Raw genomic sequence first — 15,338 nt, forward strand, 5'->3', positions numbered from 1 at the left:
ATAAACTCTTTAGTCACGGGATCCACCATTCGTTAATTGCCAGGCACTCCACTAAAGATCGACGGCTGAACTCTCCTTATCACAGATATATTATGTGTCCATCTTAACCAATCAACAGTGCGACAACTCTTCATAGATCGCTCAAAAGTACAACTGGGCCAATAACCGTTATGCCCCTGTAGTTACATCTGTCTCCTTAAGTACCATTGATCCCTCTAATGAACATAAGTCATAGTCCTACTATGACTGAGTCTTCTCTTCCAAAGAGAAGCTGTGGCCACTATGTTCAAGCCCCAAAATCAGCCCTTAAGGGAGCAATCTTTCTACTTATCCCTGCTTTGGAAAATGAGTGAATTCCATCTTGTGGATTGAGTTCCTAGCACCCAAATCATACAAGTCCCCAAAAAAGTAGGCATTGAGTTGGCAATCTGACCACTCTTATCCATACAAATCAAAGGACTGCCCTCAAAGGCAGGAGTTCTCAAAACACTCAGGATTGAGGTCGTGTCAACTATGGTCGTTTAGTGAGATGTAAGTCTCTAGTATCATTGGTGTTATATACAGAGTCTAGTCATCTTGTGGTCCATGTCTTATACAAACTTTGTATAGGACACCCTCGCTCTCACGTCTCCACATGAATGGTCAGGATCAACTATCTATAGTAATTTATAACACTTGCAAACCTCTACAAAGCGGGCCGTATCCGTAGTGTCACCAAGATCAGGTATCCTACCTTAATCCTTATACTACAGACCTATTTAGGTTATCACTTAAGGCATGATCCACTTGTATATCACATATACATGCTTAAGTTCACATAAGATAACCGAGAAGCTTTATTTATTGAATATGAGTAAATGCCAGAAATAAATAACACTTATTTTATTCATTGATTTTTACAAAACAATGAGACTCTAGGGAAATTAGGACACCAATCCCAACAAAACCTGTTGTCCAACAATTTTAAGGATCTTACTACGCAACATTTAGGTGATGTCTCTTTGGACATGTTTATCATTGGAATAATGTTTTGATTTATTCTTTGGCTTCAAAGACATTGGAGGAGCAAGCTTTTCTCTCTCCCTTTTTCCCTCTCCTTGAATAGTTTGAGTCTTTTGTTTCCTGGTTTGTTGTTTGGTTCCAAGAAAAAAAAACTTCGAACATATTAGTAAAAAAAAAAAAAAATAATAATAATAAAAATAATATTTGTCTTGCTTGACTGGTTCGAGCTCGGGATAATGGTCTTCACCATTGACGATGAGCTTGTTAGGCCTTTGCCCTAACAATTCCTCTTCGCCTCTGTTCTCCTTCGTCTCGAATTTGCATTTTCGTCACTGCCTTCGCCTCTTCCCCGTCCCTCGCGTTTCCAACCATTGCTGCGTACCAGGTTTTCTTCTCCACCGTTATGTCTCGGTTACTGGTTCTTGATTGTCACTTTCTCAGTGGCTTGTATCTTCCTTTAACGTTTTTCTTCTCATATTTTACTAGTCTATGGCTATAACATCTTGTGTACTTGATTTCGCAGCTTGGCTTTCTATTTCTGGACTAGTTTGTTTTCCTGAATGTTAATGGAAAAACCATGGCATCAGTTTAAAGTACAAATTTAAAAATACTTAATGTTCATTATAAACGGTGGCTCAGGCTTTTTCTTCGTGATTATCGAATTTATAAGTTGACTGATCGGAGGAGTTATAAGTTACATTTTTATCTCAGACGTTCATTTTCCAAAGTGTTGTATTGCTCCGGAACGACACATTAAATTGTAAGAACTCTATGTACTAAGTGTTTTTTTGATTTATTTTCTTGTTGAATTTCTGATTGGGAAAAAACTAATTGACTTTTGGAATTGAAATTGCAAGATATAGAATGTGCATGAAGAAGGATATTCGAATTAGATAAACTGAAATGTATTTCTCGAGAGTTATCGTTTGATCATCTGAATAGCTTTTATTGTTTTCAAGTGAATTGACAAAGTATTTGCAACCCTCCTTTTGGATTTGGTATTTAAAATGCTCTTCTTAAGTTATTTTATCCAGTAGCGTGGAGTGGGAGGGATACGTGGGTCAGAAATTCATATTGTTGAATTTTGATATTGCAGGGGGAAAAGGTTTGGCCTTAACTGCGCACTTTGGTTATAAGAGCGATAGTCAGAGTGAGTTCCAACCAAAGGATTTGATGGCTGGAGAAAAGGAAATTTCAGGAATAAACAGAAACCCTTACCCACCTATTGAGCCATACAGTACTGGGTTTTTGAAAGTGTCGGATCTACATACTATTTACTGGGAGCAATCTGGGAATCCCGCTGGTCATGTGAGTATGTTCTACCATACAACCATTAAGGTTTTCCCTAATTTAGAAAATAATTGCCTATCATGTTCATATTTTTCTCTGAAATTTCTGCCAAAATGTTTTTAATGAACATTTGTTTAGGAAAAAGTATTTTTCTCCAGTAAAACCATTCTAATACGACCATCCCTCATTTCTGGTAAAACACACTCGAGGTAGTCACCAATGTTACTTTGGTTGTTGAGACTGCCATGCAAACAAGTTGAACAAATTTTGATTACCTTGGTTGGAAAGAAATATATGAATGCGGTTCATTCTGTTCAAGCTGCTAGTAACTATGAAAAATGATAAAAGTTGACAGATGCAGCTTGCTGTATAGTTTAGGATTCTGTAAAAATGGACATGCTTTTGAAGAGTTAGAGTTACAATGTTAAATGACATGCTAATGTTTTACAGATATCATTGCTGTAAAACAAACCATTTAATGTTCCTTCTTTACGTAGCCTTATCAGAGAGAGTAAATTATTGAACATGTTAACTTCAGATTCATATTAATAATCATCTTGTTTAACTGATCATGCAGCCGGTGGTCTTTCTACATGGGGGACCAGGGGGAGGAACTACTCCAGGCAATAGAAGATTCTTTGACCCAGATTTTTATAGAATTATTTTGTTTGATCAGGTTTTTATCTCAATCCTTATTTTATATCATCAGTATTATCTATCTCTGAAGTAATAAAAAAAGTCTCATTTCTTGCAGCGAGGTGCAGGGAAAAGTACCCCACATGCTTGCTTGGAGGATAATACCACGTGGAACCTCATTGATGACATTGAGAAGCTAAGGGAACACTTGGAAATTCCAGAGTGGCAGGTCACAATTTCTTGAACTGCTTGTTTTCCCACACTTTTGGATACCATAATCGTGATTCCTGTTTTTAAGGTTCTGTAGACATGTCAGTGTATTCAACAATGTTTTTTAATGAGTGTCTGACTCGGTAATAAATGTGATCATGTAGGTCTTTGGAGGCTCTTGGGGTAGTACGTTGGCTCTTGCTTATAGTCAATCTCATCCTGAAAAGGTGCACACTTTTGCCAAGTTTACTATTCTCCTCCATAATGGAACTCCGTATAATTGAGGAACATGCTACTGGAAGACTTTTATCAATATTTCTGCAGTTTTGATTATATGACTTTTGGTTTAATCCAAGGTTACGGGATTAGTTCTTAGAGGGATCTTTCTTCTGCGGAAAAAAGAAATTGATTGGTTTTATGAAGGTGGTGCTGCTGCTATATATCCTGATGGTAAGCTTCTTCACTAATTTTGCTCTTGCGGAAATATACTATGATGTGATCTATGAAATTTGTAATTTAAAAAGTATTATAATCTGCAACATCTGTAACATATTAAATCAAATCTGACGATGGTCCAAGGGTATAGATTTTTAGATTACGATGGCTTCTAATGTTTATGATGTAGGAAGCACTTCCAAAAGAAATCGTCTTTTAACTGTTTTGTTCACTTGATTTTTTCTTTGAATGCAGCTTGGGAGTCTTTTAGAGATCTCATTCCCGAAAGTGAGAGAGGATGTTTTGTTGATGCTTATTATAAGAGATTGAATTCAAAGGATATGGAAACCCAAGTAAGTTCTATCATCTTATTGATTAGCTGCATGGCCAGTATTATTTTCTCTTACAACATCTAGATCATTATTTTGAGTTTATAACTTTATATTTGGATTGGAGTTTCTTTCTTTCAGATTTCTTTGTCCTCAATGTTGAACTTTTTTTCACACATCTTACTGTATAATTTTCTGAGAATGAAATAATCTGAACCATGGTATAATATGGAATAAATATATAGCCTGTGAAATTAAAAAAAAAAGAAGTAAAAAATGAATCTATGGGAGGCAAAATAAATGGTTTTCACCAGAGCGAGGATACTTTCCTAATCAAACAAATAGACATGATGGATGACACAAGATGAGTTGAAATGTAAGCAACGGGAGGCAAAATAAACGGCTCATGCAATCACAATTGTCGTGTAGGACTCTCAGTCAATGCTTCTGATGACATGTAAATCTCATGAACTGACTCCTTTCGGTAAACAACAGTGGTGATTTAACTCGTTGGCTAGTGATATTCTTTTTGGGATAATGAGTGATTTTCAATAGTCACTCCAAAGTGGTGATTCATTATATTTAAAAAAAAAGGTTTCTACTCTCTGTTGTCATGTAATATGACAGAATGTTTTGAGAGATTGCTCAATAATATTTCTTTCACTTTTAAGCACATTAGTCTTTCTTATTAAATTTTTAAGTGGAAATCTCGATTGTAATCACCTATAGGTGTTTTGGGGTCTCCCCTATTTCATTTATTCAATGAAATGTTTCTTATCCAAAAATAATAATATTTATTTCACTGAAATCATATGTATGACCTACATAAAAAGCCCTAGAACGTAAAATTATTACAAAAACACATTTTTGTAGCAAGGCCTCATAAAAATTAGCTCCACTCCAGGTTTTTGAGAAATTTTGCAATTTCATATATGGATGTCAGAGGCAGAAGCTCTGTAGACTGTCAAATTAATCAATGCTCATTACATTTTTTGGTAAATATTGCCTTGACTCTACCGAATGTCACATGTAGTATGCAAATAAGGGGAAAAAACCCTGTAAGGTTTTCATTTGTCTTTGTTGCGCTTTCTTCTGTTCTTTCATTCATCTTAACAAAATTTGGTTTCTTATTGAAAAGATGCTAAATTTTCATTCATATGAGAGGAGAATCTGTCAGCAACGCTTGTAATGAAAGTGATGGTGGCACCTTCATCTTTATGTGTGCTGCTGTATAGGATTGAGTTTTGATGTGGATGTATATTAATATTTGAAAGGTCATTTTGTTTGTTGATTTAGCTATCTAACTATTCTATGACTATAGTTTGCACTTGATAATAAAGTTAGAAGCTGCATCAATCACGATGGAAACAATTAAAATATTGAGGATAGATCAATTGTCAGCCTCTCTGTCTGAGCCTAATAAATGTGAACATTCGATTTGATAATATTATTTTTAGAAGACTAAAAATTCACTATGATTGTTTAATTGTATTATATGCTTCTGAAGTATGCCATATATTAAAAGAGGGAATTGCAGTTTTCTCCCTATTATTTTCTTTAAATCATGAGTTAATGCTTATATATTACATGTTTGTTTGCTAAATCTGTCCACCAATTTTCTAGTATGCAGCTGCAAGAGCGTGGACCAAATGGGAAATGATGACTGCACATCTCTTGCCAAATGAGGAGAACATTAAAAGAGGGGACGATGACAATTTTTCATTGGTAAATTGTTTTTTGCTTGTAGATTCATATTTGATATCCAGAAATCCCCTGAGCTGTCAAAGTTGTGTGTTTGGAACTGTTGCAAGTTGTGTGTGCATGTGTGCTTTATTTTCCCTACGAATGAGAACTGTGATGGAAGTATTTTTGTTGGATTTTTGGAGGGTTTCCGGCTTTTCTACAGGCTGTAAACTGCCAAGGCCATTTATTGAAATTTCCTTTTCAGTTCATTTTATCACCTCCTTCGTTTGAGGGATCACAACTTAGATCTTTTAGATGTCACGAGATGATTAACCCTACCATATAATGCACCATTTTTTTAATGGTATCAATTCTGTTTTTTATTTCATTTTTGTTTCTTTATTTGTGAGTGTCTAGGCCATCACACTATTCTCATGGGAGAAATTGCTTGGCATACAAGGAAACACATTATTAAGGGTGTGTTTGGAATACATTCTCAATGTTTAATTTAAAAAAAAGTCATTTTCGAAGAAATTGAAGTGTTTGGCAACTACTCAATGACTTTTTAAGCGTATTTTAATTAGTTTTTATAAAAATGAGTTTTTTTAAAAACATTTTTTTCTCAAGTCAATCCAAACAGAGTTTAAATCTTAGATAGGTGGTCACTTTGGTTCAAAGAGACAAGTCTAGTTGAGATTAATTTGGATCATTATTTGAAGAAATGAGGGGTAAGTTATCCCCCATTCCAAGTGGGAAGATAAAGGAGGTCGTAGGCTAAGGCTAATAAAGGGTGCAGAGAATTAGCAAACTTTGTACCTTCTAACTTACGTCTGGAAAGATGAGATGGTATATGGGTGTAAAATATTACAATGTCATTTTTAATCTATAATTTTTCTTTAGTTTTTTTGTGGGGGGTAAAATTTTTCTTTAGTTATTTCGTGGATTTTCTTAACTTGAGTAATGCTATGATTCTGCTTGTAATGCAACTCATAATCCTTTTTTCCTCTTTCCTTTTCCTTTGACCCAGGCATTTGCCAGGATTGAAAACCATTACTTCGTAAATAAGGGGTTTTTCCCTTCTGATTCCTTTCTGCTAGATAACATTGACAAGATACGACATATCAATGCTGTAATTGTACAGGTACATTTGCCCATCCTATCCAACTTATCAATGCTATAAATTGTACAGGTGCATGTGCCTTTCCCATTCAACAGATTGGCTTGGGTACCTCCATTTCATATTTTGGCTTGTTGGTTGGGTCATCCAATCTTTTCTTTTAGTAATTAATTTTTTGTTTCATAATAAAGGAAAGAAGTTCGAGAATTTGAGGCAATTGTTTTCAGCTTTTGAGTAACAGTTTTGTATAGAGCTTGGGTTGGGTTCGGTTGAGGGTGTTTTTTGAACTAATCCGAAAATTTGGTTTGGTTGGGTTGGCAACCCAAAGGACCTAAATAAAGTCTTCAACCCAACCCTTAAAATTCGGGTTGGGTTGGGTTGTCGGATTATAATTTATTTTTTCTTTTTAATTAAAAATATATAAATTTACATACAACACATGACTAATAACTAAAATCTCATAAAATTCAAATGCTAAATACCAAATATCTATGATATTTATTGCAAACTTTGAACAAAGACAAATATCATAATAATTTTAAAAGAAAAATATTAAAAATTCACAAATTAATCAATACAAAGTAATCAAACTTTAAACAAAGAGAAATATATATATATATATATGTAAAATTTGGGTTGGGTTGGGTCAATCCAAATTTTTTTTTTAAGCCAACCCACGACTCAATCCAATCCAAAAAAAATAGAAAAAGATTAACCCAACCCAAATCAAGAACAAAACTAACCCAACCCAATTCTTACCTTTTGGGTTAAGTAGTCTGGATTGTTCGGGTTGTTGAGTTATTTTAACACACTTAGTTTTGTATGGTGCATTGAAACAGAGGGTATTCTATTATGCCTTTTCTTTCCCTTGTTAGCACTATCGATGTTAAGCTTCGTTCATACCTTTTGTGATGGTTGTCAATTTATTATTCTATCCTTTTCTTTTGTTTTTGTGTCATACATTTCATTGTTGAAAGAAGTGATATTTAAAAAAAAAAAAAAAAAAAAAAAAAGAGAGAGAGAACTAAAATGGTATTAAGTTAATTTTATACCATTATGATACTTGGAAGTCTTTGTATCATTGATCATACCACGAGAGGTTGGAATATAATCTGAGCTTGATAACAAGATATGAAACTACTTTTTATCTTCAATTTGCAGGGAAGATATGACGTTTGCTGCCCAATGATGTCTGCTTGGGATCTTCATAAAGTGTGGCCCGAGGCTGAATTAAAGGTAAAAGAAACTACTACAGTCTATTTCTTTGTTTAATATAGGTTCCTATCTCCCAACAGATTCCTTTCATTGGGCTTGAATGCGATGATATCACTGAAGTTGTCACGTTTTACCTTGTGCACTCCAAATGTACATGTAGACTTTAAAGAGGTTAAAGAGGTCTTGACATGAAAATTAACATTTAAATATCTGCATGGAATTAGGAATTACCGTATGATATTATTTAATCTGATGTTCATACATTTGAGTTATTATTTCACTCTGCTTCAATGATTAAGAGTGAAATTGTGGATTTATGTATTTTTATTGTGGAAAACATTTAAATATAACATGGATGTTGCCTGTATTCTAACTTCCCTCAAACTAATTTTGTTTCTCTAGGAAATTTTCAATGATAGAAAAAATGTCAAATTATTTACAGAAATAGCAAAAAAAACACTAATAGCCTCTATCATCCTCTATCAAAAAAGATATTTTGCTATTCTGTATAAATAGTTTTTCTAATTTTTCTATTTTTGAAAATCCCCGTATATGAAATTAGTTACAACAGAGGGAAGGAAAAGCAAATTTCATGCTAAAGAAGTATGCCCCAACGGCTTGGGTTTACTGGGTCATACTGACTTAGAAGTCCCAAGTTCGAACCGTGCGAGTTTAATATAAAAAATCCTTAATGTCTCCTGGTCCAAGCATCCGGGTAGCCACAGGTTCTCCACCTAGGTATATAATAAGGGAGCAACCCATAAATTAAAGGGAGAAAGAAACCCTTCTAATTGATCAAACGAGCGTTGAACCATTATTCTTGAAAGAAAGAGTTATAAATGATTAGAGAAACAAAGGGCTTTAATTTACCATGTATATTATTGTACTTATTTTTTTTTTTTTTACCATTTTCCTGACATGGATTCAAATGATTAGAGAAACAAAGGGCTTTAATTTACCATGTATATTATTGTACTTTTTTTTTTTTTTTTTTACCATTTTCCTGACATGGTTCTCTTTAAATATCTACATACTATTAGATTATTCTCAACTGTTGGTACATCATTAGAAAGTAGTTACTGAATCTTACCTCTCTATGCAGATAATTTCCAACGCAGGCCATTCTGCTAATGAGCCTGGAATAGCTGCCGAGCTCGTGGCGGCTAATGAGAAGCTGAAGAACATCCTCCAGAAGAATGGAGCATAGTAACACTCCCTAGTATTTCTCACAATTCTATTCATCGAATAAGTTATCAATATCTGAAATAAATTGAGGATGCCAAAGTATTGTTTAGTGGCATGTGTTAATGGTTGAACATTGGCCATTTCTGAAATGCAGAAAGTTAGAACTAACGTCTATCCCCATGTTGATTTCCAACCGTCCACTATTCAAAATGTTTTTTATTGGATTCTTTTGGTCTCTTTTATTCTCTTAAAGGCACTTTTGTGAACCTTCAATTTTGTTTTAATTTCTTTTGATATATGCGATAGTGCTTAGGCAAGTACTCATTCCCTTGATGTCGGAGGTCTAAATTTTCATACTCTATTTGTTGTACTTGATGAAAAAGGAAGAAGAAAAAGAACACATTGTTTATGTAGAAAACCCTAGAATAGGAAGAAAAACCACGATATTAGAACTATTTTTATTATTCTTTTCTATATCACATACAAGAAAGGACACAGATATAAATAGATATGTAGGAAATCCTACTATAGACAAGGGCAAGATGAAATTACTAAAACGTCCTTAGGGTTCAAAGGTGAAGACCCTATTACTTTCAACACTCCTCCTCAAGTTGGGGCATAGATGTGAATAAGACTCATGTCCCAACTTGCTAACACAAAAATCAAAACTTTGTCTGAGAAGTCCTTTTGTGAGAATGTCTACGACCTATTGACTAGAAGGGATGTACAGAATATAGATATTGCCACTGTCTAGTCTTTCTTTGATGAAGTTTCTATCGATTTCCACGTGTTTAGTTCTATCATGTTGAACTAGATTATTTACTATGCTTATCGCAGCTGCTTTGTCACAATAGAGCTTCATTGATTGATCACTATCCTGACATAGATCCGATAGAACTTTCTTTAACCAGATTTCTTCACATATTCCCAGACTCGTAGCCTTGTATTCTGCTTCAGCACTGCTTCTAGCAACCACCCTTTGTTTCTTACTTCTCCAAGTGACAAGATTTCCCCACACAAAGGTACAATACTCAAATGTTGACTTTCTGTCTACAATAGAGCCTGCCCAGTCAGTGGAAGTATAAGCTTCAATACCTCGTTTGTCAGTTTTCTTGAACATTAAACCCTTACCAGGAGTAGTTTTCAAATATCTCAGGATGTGTTCGACAACCTTCATATGCTCTTCGTAAGGTGCTTGTATAAACTGGCTAAACACTGACGGCGTAGGATATGTCTGGTCTAGTATGGGATAAATAAATTAATTTTCCCTACTAAACGTTGATATCTTTCTTTATTAATAGGAATGCTGTTGATAGACTTGCCAAGCTTGCCATTGAATTCTACGGGGGTATCAATGGGTTTAGATCCAGTCATACCTGTCTCTTCTAACAAATCAAGCGTATATTTCTGTTAAGAGACGAAAATTCCCTCTTTTGACTGTGCTACTTCGATTTTTAGAAAGTACCTTAATCTCCCAAGGCCTTTAATCTCAAACTCCTCAGCCATTTTCTTTTTCAGCCTGTCAATCTCAGTAACATCATCTCTGGATAATACAATATCATCCACATATACAATGAGAACATCAATCTTTCCTGATCCTAACCTTTTTATGAACAGAGTGTGATTAGAGTGTCCCTAAGTATAACCTTGAGACTTAATGAAGGTAGTGAACCTATCGAACCATGCCCTTGGAGACTGTTTTAACCCTTATAAAGGCTTTCTTAGCTTACACACTTGGTGATCCAACTGAGCTTCAAAACCTAGAGGAGGACTCATGTAGACTTCCTCTTCTAACTCACCATCGAGAAACACATTTTTCACATCTAGCTAATGGAGAGGCCAATCTCTGTTCACAGCCATGGAGAGAAGAACCCAAATTGTGTTGAGTTTTGTGACGGGAGAGAGTCTCAGAACTCTATTCCAAAGGTTTGAGTAAATTCATTAGCAACTAACCTGGCCTTGTACCTGTCAAGAGTCCCATCAAACTTATACTTTATGGTGAACATCCATTTGCATTCAACTATCTTATGCCCTTTAGGAAAAGACACACATCTTCAAGTATTGTTTTTCTCAAGAGCCTTCATCTCTTCCATAACTGCAGCTTTCCACTCAGGGATTTCCATTGCTACTAGTATATTGTTTAGTATCATTTATGTATCTGGCTCGTAGTAAGAGCTCTGAACTCAGGTGAAAGATTACCATAAGATAGATAACTTCGCATTGAGTACTTAATGCAAGACCTAGTACCTTTCCTTAAGGCAATAGGAAGATCAAGGGAGGCATCCTTGCCTTTTACTTTGTTTGACCCATCATTAGTAATTCCACACTCAGCTCCAACTGTAGAGTTTCACCCTTTGGTGCCTTTTCCACTTAACTCATCCTTATATGTACAATAGTATTATCTGGAATTGTTGCCTTAATTCGTTCATTCCCAGCCATATCAGCATTGCACACAGCTTTCTTGGTACAATCATCACTACTATCATTAGTTTTGCTGTTCAATACTATCATTAGTTTTGCTGTTCTCTCCCATAGTACACATATCATTCTCAGCACAAATACCAATATTATGAGAGACAGGAGTATAAGTACCACTATCATTCTCAACACAGATATCGAGATCATTAGAGACATAAGTATGAGTACCTTGAGCTGTTGCTAGGTCGAACTCATGGACCGTTATCGGAGAAATAACAAGTGACATGATTTCATTCCTAAGATTCTTCCTATAGTATGTTATCCGTGGGACCTGTTTGGCGGGTAAGATAGTGTCGTTAATATTTAAGATAGGTTTAGGCAGGAAATTAGAAAAGATCGAAGATTTGGACCAATTAGTCTCTTCACTAGAACTCTCCCCCTGAAGATAAATAGGAAGAAGGGTTGATCCTTAAGAAAGGTGACATCCATCGAAACAAAATACTTTCGAGATGACGGGTGATAACACTTATACTTGTGTTGATGGAGAGGATAGCCGACAAAGACATTTTTTAGCACGAGGAGTAAATTTGGTACGGTTGGGATTGTGAGTGTGGACGAAAGCAACAGACCCAAACACACAGAGAGGAACATCGGAAATAAGATGGATGGTTGGATATGACTCTTTGAGACACTTAAGAGAAGTGTGGAATTTAAGAACGCGGGAAGGCATTTGGTGTAACACCCTGTATTTTTTTTGTATTAATGTAACTTTAATATTTTATTATTGGAGGGCATTTTTGGAATTTTGGATTTCCAGTGTAAGTGCAGGAATTTATTTATTTTTTACCTTGGAAATTGTTCAATTTGGAAATTCATGACAAAAATAAAATTTCTTTTCCGGAAGGAAAGTAGTTAATGAAATATAGTAGAATAAGGAAAAGAATAAAATAAAGGGTTTATTTTATTTCCTTATAAATTATTATTTTTTATTTTTTATTATTATTATTTATAAAAACAACCCTTCTCTTTTTCTTCCTTGAGCCACTCAAAGCCTAGCTGCCCCTTTCGTTTTTCTTCTTCCTTCAGTCGCCATCGCCCAGATCGGACGCTGAACATCTACCGCCGGCCACAAATCCCAGCCGCTCGCCGATCACCTCCACCGCTCGCTTCCTTTTCTCTCTCGGCAACCCTTGCCTAACGGTACCGTCCGCGAGCATCGGCAACCCAAATCGCGCGATCTCTCCCTTCTCAATCGCGTGTCCGTGCCTCTCCTCGCCGCCGACTCTTCACACTGGGGTTTCGCACGCCTTTGCTCACGCCATGTCGGTCGTCGTCGACTCTCAACCGTCTGTGGGTGCCAGATCTAAGATCGTGGGTTCAACGTCGTTGCTTATCCATCTTGTCGTCCAGAGCCACTTCTTCGTCCGGCGTTGCTTCTTCGTTCGATGCCGCCCAACTCCTACCGTCGTTGCGGTTGCTGTCACATCTCTTTTGGGTAAGATTCTTAGTTTTAGATGTTTCTGGAAGTTTGGTGTAGTTTGTTTTGGAATAATTTTGGTTAAAATCTGTTAAGTTTGGACTTTCAGAAGCGATATTCAGAGGATTTTGAGGGCGTTGCTCATCGAGAAGGAGACTGATTTTTCGTCAGGAATTGTTAAGTTTGGGTGAGTAGTTGGGCTGTTTGTCTTTTAGGTTAAGGGTACCTATAAGAAAATTAAGTTACTAATTTGGGACTAAAATCATGTTCAGATTGGCATTTTGGTATGAGTTCTAAAATCTGCTAAGAGGAAATTTTGGAGTTGAAATCTTGCGAATTTCGTTTGGGTAAGTTTTGGTGACCGTCTGATTTAAATTTTTATGTTGGGTCCTGATTCCAAAGACTGAAATTTAGTATTATGTCTGTATTAGGGGACTTAATTCAAGGTTTATTTTGTTGAAGAGCATTAGCTTGGATTAATATCTGAACTTGACTTCGAGGTAAGTAATCTTACCACTGGAACTGCCCACGGGCCAGGCTTTAGTTGTATACTAGCATGATAAGTGTATGTTATGGTAAATGTTAGCATGTTGATTGACAGTATGACTTGAATCAAAGTATGTTCTGGCACAAATTCTGATTTGTTTACATACACACCTAAGTGCTTGATCGTTAGTATGTGATAGTATGTGTTTTCATATGTCGATGTCTGATCTGCTGGTGTTGAGGCATACTTGCATGTTGTGGATTTATGATATAAGTTATACATGGATGGTGTATAATATGTTATTAAGAATTATGTGTATGTGATGAAGCCATGGTATCAAGGATTTTTATGTATGTTTTAGAATCGTACAATGTTGAATTATAACACGTTAAGACTGTGTGAATATCCTCATTGATTAGTTAGATGCTCACCAGTTTGTGTTTCCTTCGGGATCCATCAGTTTGTGTTTCCTTCGGGATCCACCAGTTTTGTTTCCTTCGGGATTCACTAGTTTGTGTTTCCTCCAGGATTCACCAGTTTTGTGTTTCCTCCGGATTCACCAGTTTTGTGTTTCCTTCGGGATTCACCAGTTTTGTGGGCATACTTAACTACAATAGGATATGACTCAGTCTCTCATCTGTTACATGTATTTATGTGCCATATGCGGGTATCTAGAGGACATAGATGCCTAGCCTGACCCCAGTGGTGAGGCTACTTACTGAGTATTTCATACTCATTCTTTCTTATATTGATGTTTCAGGTAAGGGTAGAGATGCACGGCGATGGCGTAGCGGAATTTATGATCGAGCCACTGGGACTAGTTTTTACGCTTCCGCATCATGAGATTTAGAGTTCTTTTCATGTTTCTCTTAATGCTTAGTTTTGATGTTTGAAACTTATTATTAAAAATTGTCTTTCATATGTATTTATTAACTTTTATGATTTATGGGTACCCTATTATTGTTTTTAACAATTGTATTTAATAGATGTCTTTTCAACTTCTCTTGTTTTAATTAACATTTATTTCATCTTGTTTTAATTAACATTTATTTCAAATAACTGAGCGTCGTTTTAAATTCTTTGCATGCATTTATTTTAGTAATGACTTTACCTAAGTCCTAGGGGGTCGGGTCGTTACATTTGGTTAATCAGATGTGCTGCAGTTAAGACAACATCTCCCATAAATACGACGGAAGAAAGGTGGACAACATGAGAGATCGAGCAACCTCAACCAGGTGACGATTTTTCCGTTTAGCCATCCCATTCTGTTGAGGAGTATACGCACAAGAGCTTTGATGAACGATCCATTTAGACGCAAAAAAATCACGAAGGGTATTGTTGATGAACTCCCGCCCGTTATCTCTTCTAAGGATAGAAATTTTTGTGTTAAATTGAGTTTCCACAGTGGTATAGAACTGTTGGAACACATATGATACTTCCGACTTATCAGTAAGATGGAAAACCCAAGTAAGCCGAGTGTGATCACCAATAAAGGTCATGAACCACCGTTTGTCAGTAGAGGTGGTGATGGGGGAGGGACCCCAAACTTCACTATGGGCAAGGGAAAAAGGCTTAGATGGTTTGTAAGGTTGAGATCGAAACGATACCCTCTGTTATTTTGCACGAATACACACATCATAAGGATGAAATATTAATTTTATGAAACAAATGAGGAAATAAATATTGCATATATTGAAAACTAGGATGACTAAGGCGGAAATGCCACAACATATAGTCTTTTTTAGAAGTAGAATAACAAGAAGAAACAAAACTAGCCCTATAACTGTTCCTAGAGGAAGCGTCAACATTAAGGAAATATAGCCCCTTATCGTGTTGGGCAATGACAATCGTCGT

The 15,338-nt window shown here is 35.8% G+C and overlaps 2 protein-coding genes across 7 annotated transcripts; one reads left to right on the top strand and one right to left on the bottom strand.

The window, feature by feature from the left end:
- The first annotated feature begins 1,016 nt into the window (after positions 1-1,016).
- Positions 1,017-14,497, top strand: PIP (proline iminopeptidase). 6 transcript variants are annotated; one of them, XM_090306520.1, is made up of 13 exons: positions 1,104-1,387; positions 1,714-1,762; positions 2,099-2,310; positions 2,870-2,968; positions 3,047-3,157; positions 3,303-3,365; positions 3,495-3,588; positions 3,829-3,926; positions 5,526-5,627; positions 6,613-6,726; positions 7,864-7,938; positions 9,020-9,136; positions 14,245-14,497. In XM_090306520.1, the coding sequence occupies exons 3-12, from the start codon at positions 2,176-2,178 to the stop codon at positions 9,122-9,124; spliced, it is 996 nt and encodes a 331-aa protein (XP_090162646.1). In that variant the 5' UTR covers positions 1,104-1,387; positions 1,714-1,762; positions 2,099-2,175; the 3' UTR covers positions 9,125-9,136; positions 14,245-14,497. The 6 variants fall into 6 exon arrangements, with proteins under 6 accessions (XP_038905846.1, XP_038905843.1, XP_038905847.1 ...); XM_039049918.2 differs by lacking the exon at positions 14,245-14,497 and having other exon boundaries at positions 1,017-1,387; positions 9,020-9,329; XM_039049919.2 differs by lacking the exon at positions 14,245-14,497 and having other exon boundaries at positions 1,045-1,387; positions 1,642-1,762; positions 9,020-9,329.
- Positions 9,809-10,279, bottom strand: LOC150032619 (secreted RxLR effector protein 161-like). Its single transcript, XM_090306957.1, has one exon. The coding sequence runs from the start codon at positions 10,277-10,279 to the stop codon at positions 9,809-9,811; it is 471 nt and encodes a 156-aa protein (XP_090163083.1).
- Positions 14,498-15,338: the final 841 nt, after the last annotated feature.

Source organism: Benincasa hispida, chromosome 11 (genome assembly GCF_027475165.1).
Source record: "Benincasa hispida cultivar pf3 chromosome 11, pf3_genome.v1.1, whole genome shotgun sequence".
Lineage (NCBI taxonomy): Eukaryota > Viridiplantae > Streptophyta > Magnoliopsida > Cucurbitales > Cucurbitaceae > Benincasa > Benincasa hispida.

Coding starts and splice junctions, on each gene's coding strand:
- LOC150032619 (XM_090306957.1), bottom strand. CDS start 10,279: ATGAAGGTTGTCGAACACATCCTGAGATATTTGAAAACTACTCCTGGT.
- PIP (XM_039049915.2), top strand. CDS start 1,258: ATGAGCTTGTTAGGCCTTTGCCCTAACAATTCCTCTTCGCCTCTGTTC. Junction 1,388..2,098: donor CAACCATTGCTGCGTACCAG/GTTTTCTTCTCC, acceptor TTGATATTGCAG/GGGGAAAAGGTTTGGCCTTA. Junction 3,366..3,494: donor GTCAATCTCATCCTGAAAAG/GTGCACACTTTT, acceptor GTTTAATCCAAG/GTTACGGGATTAGTTCTTAG.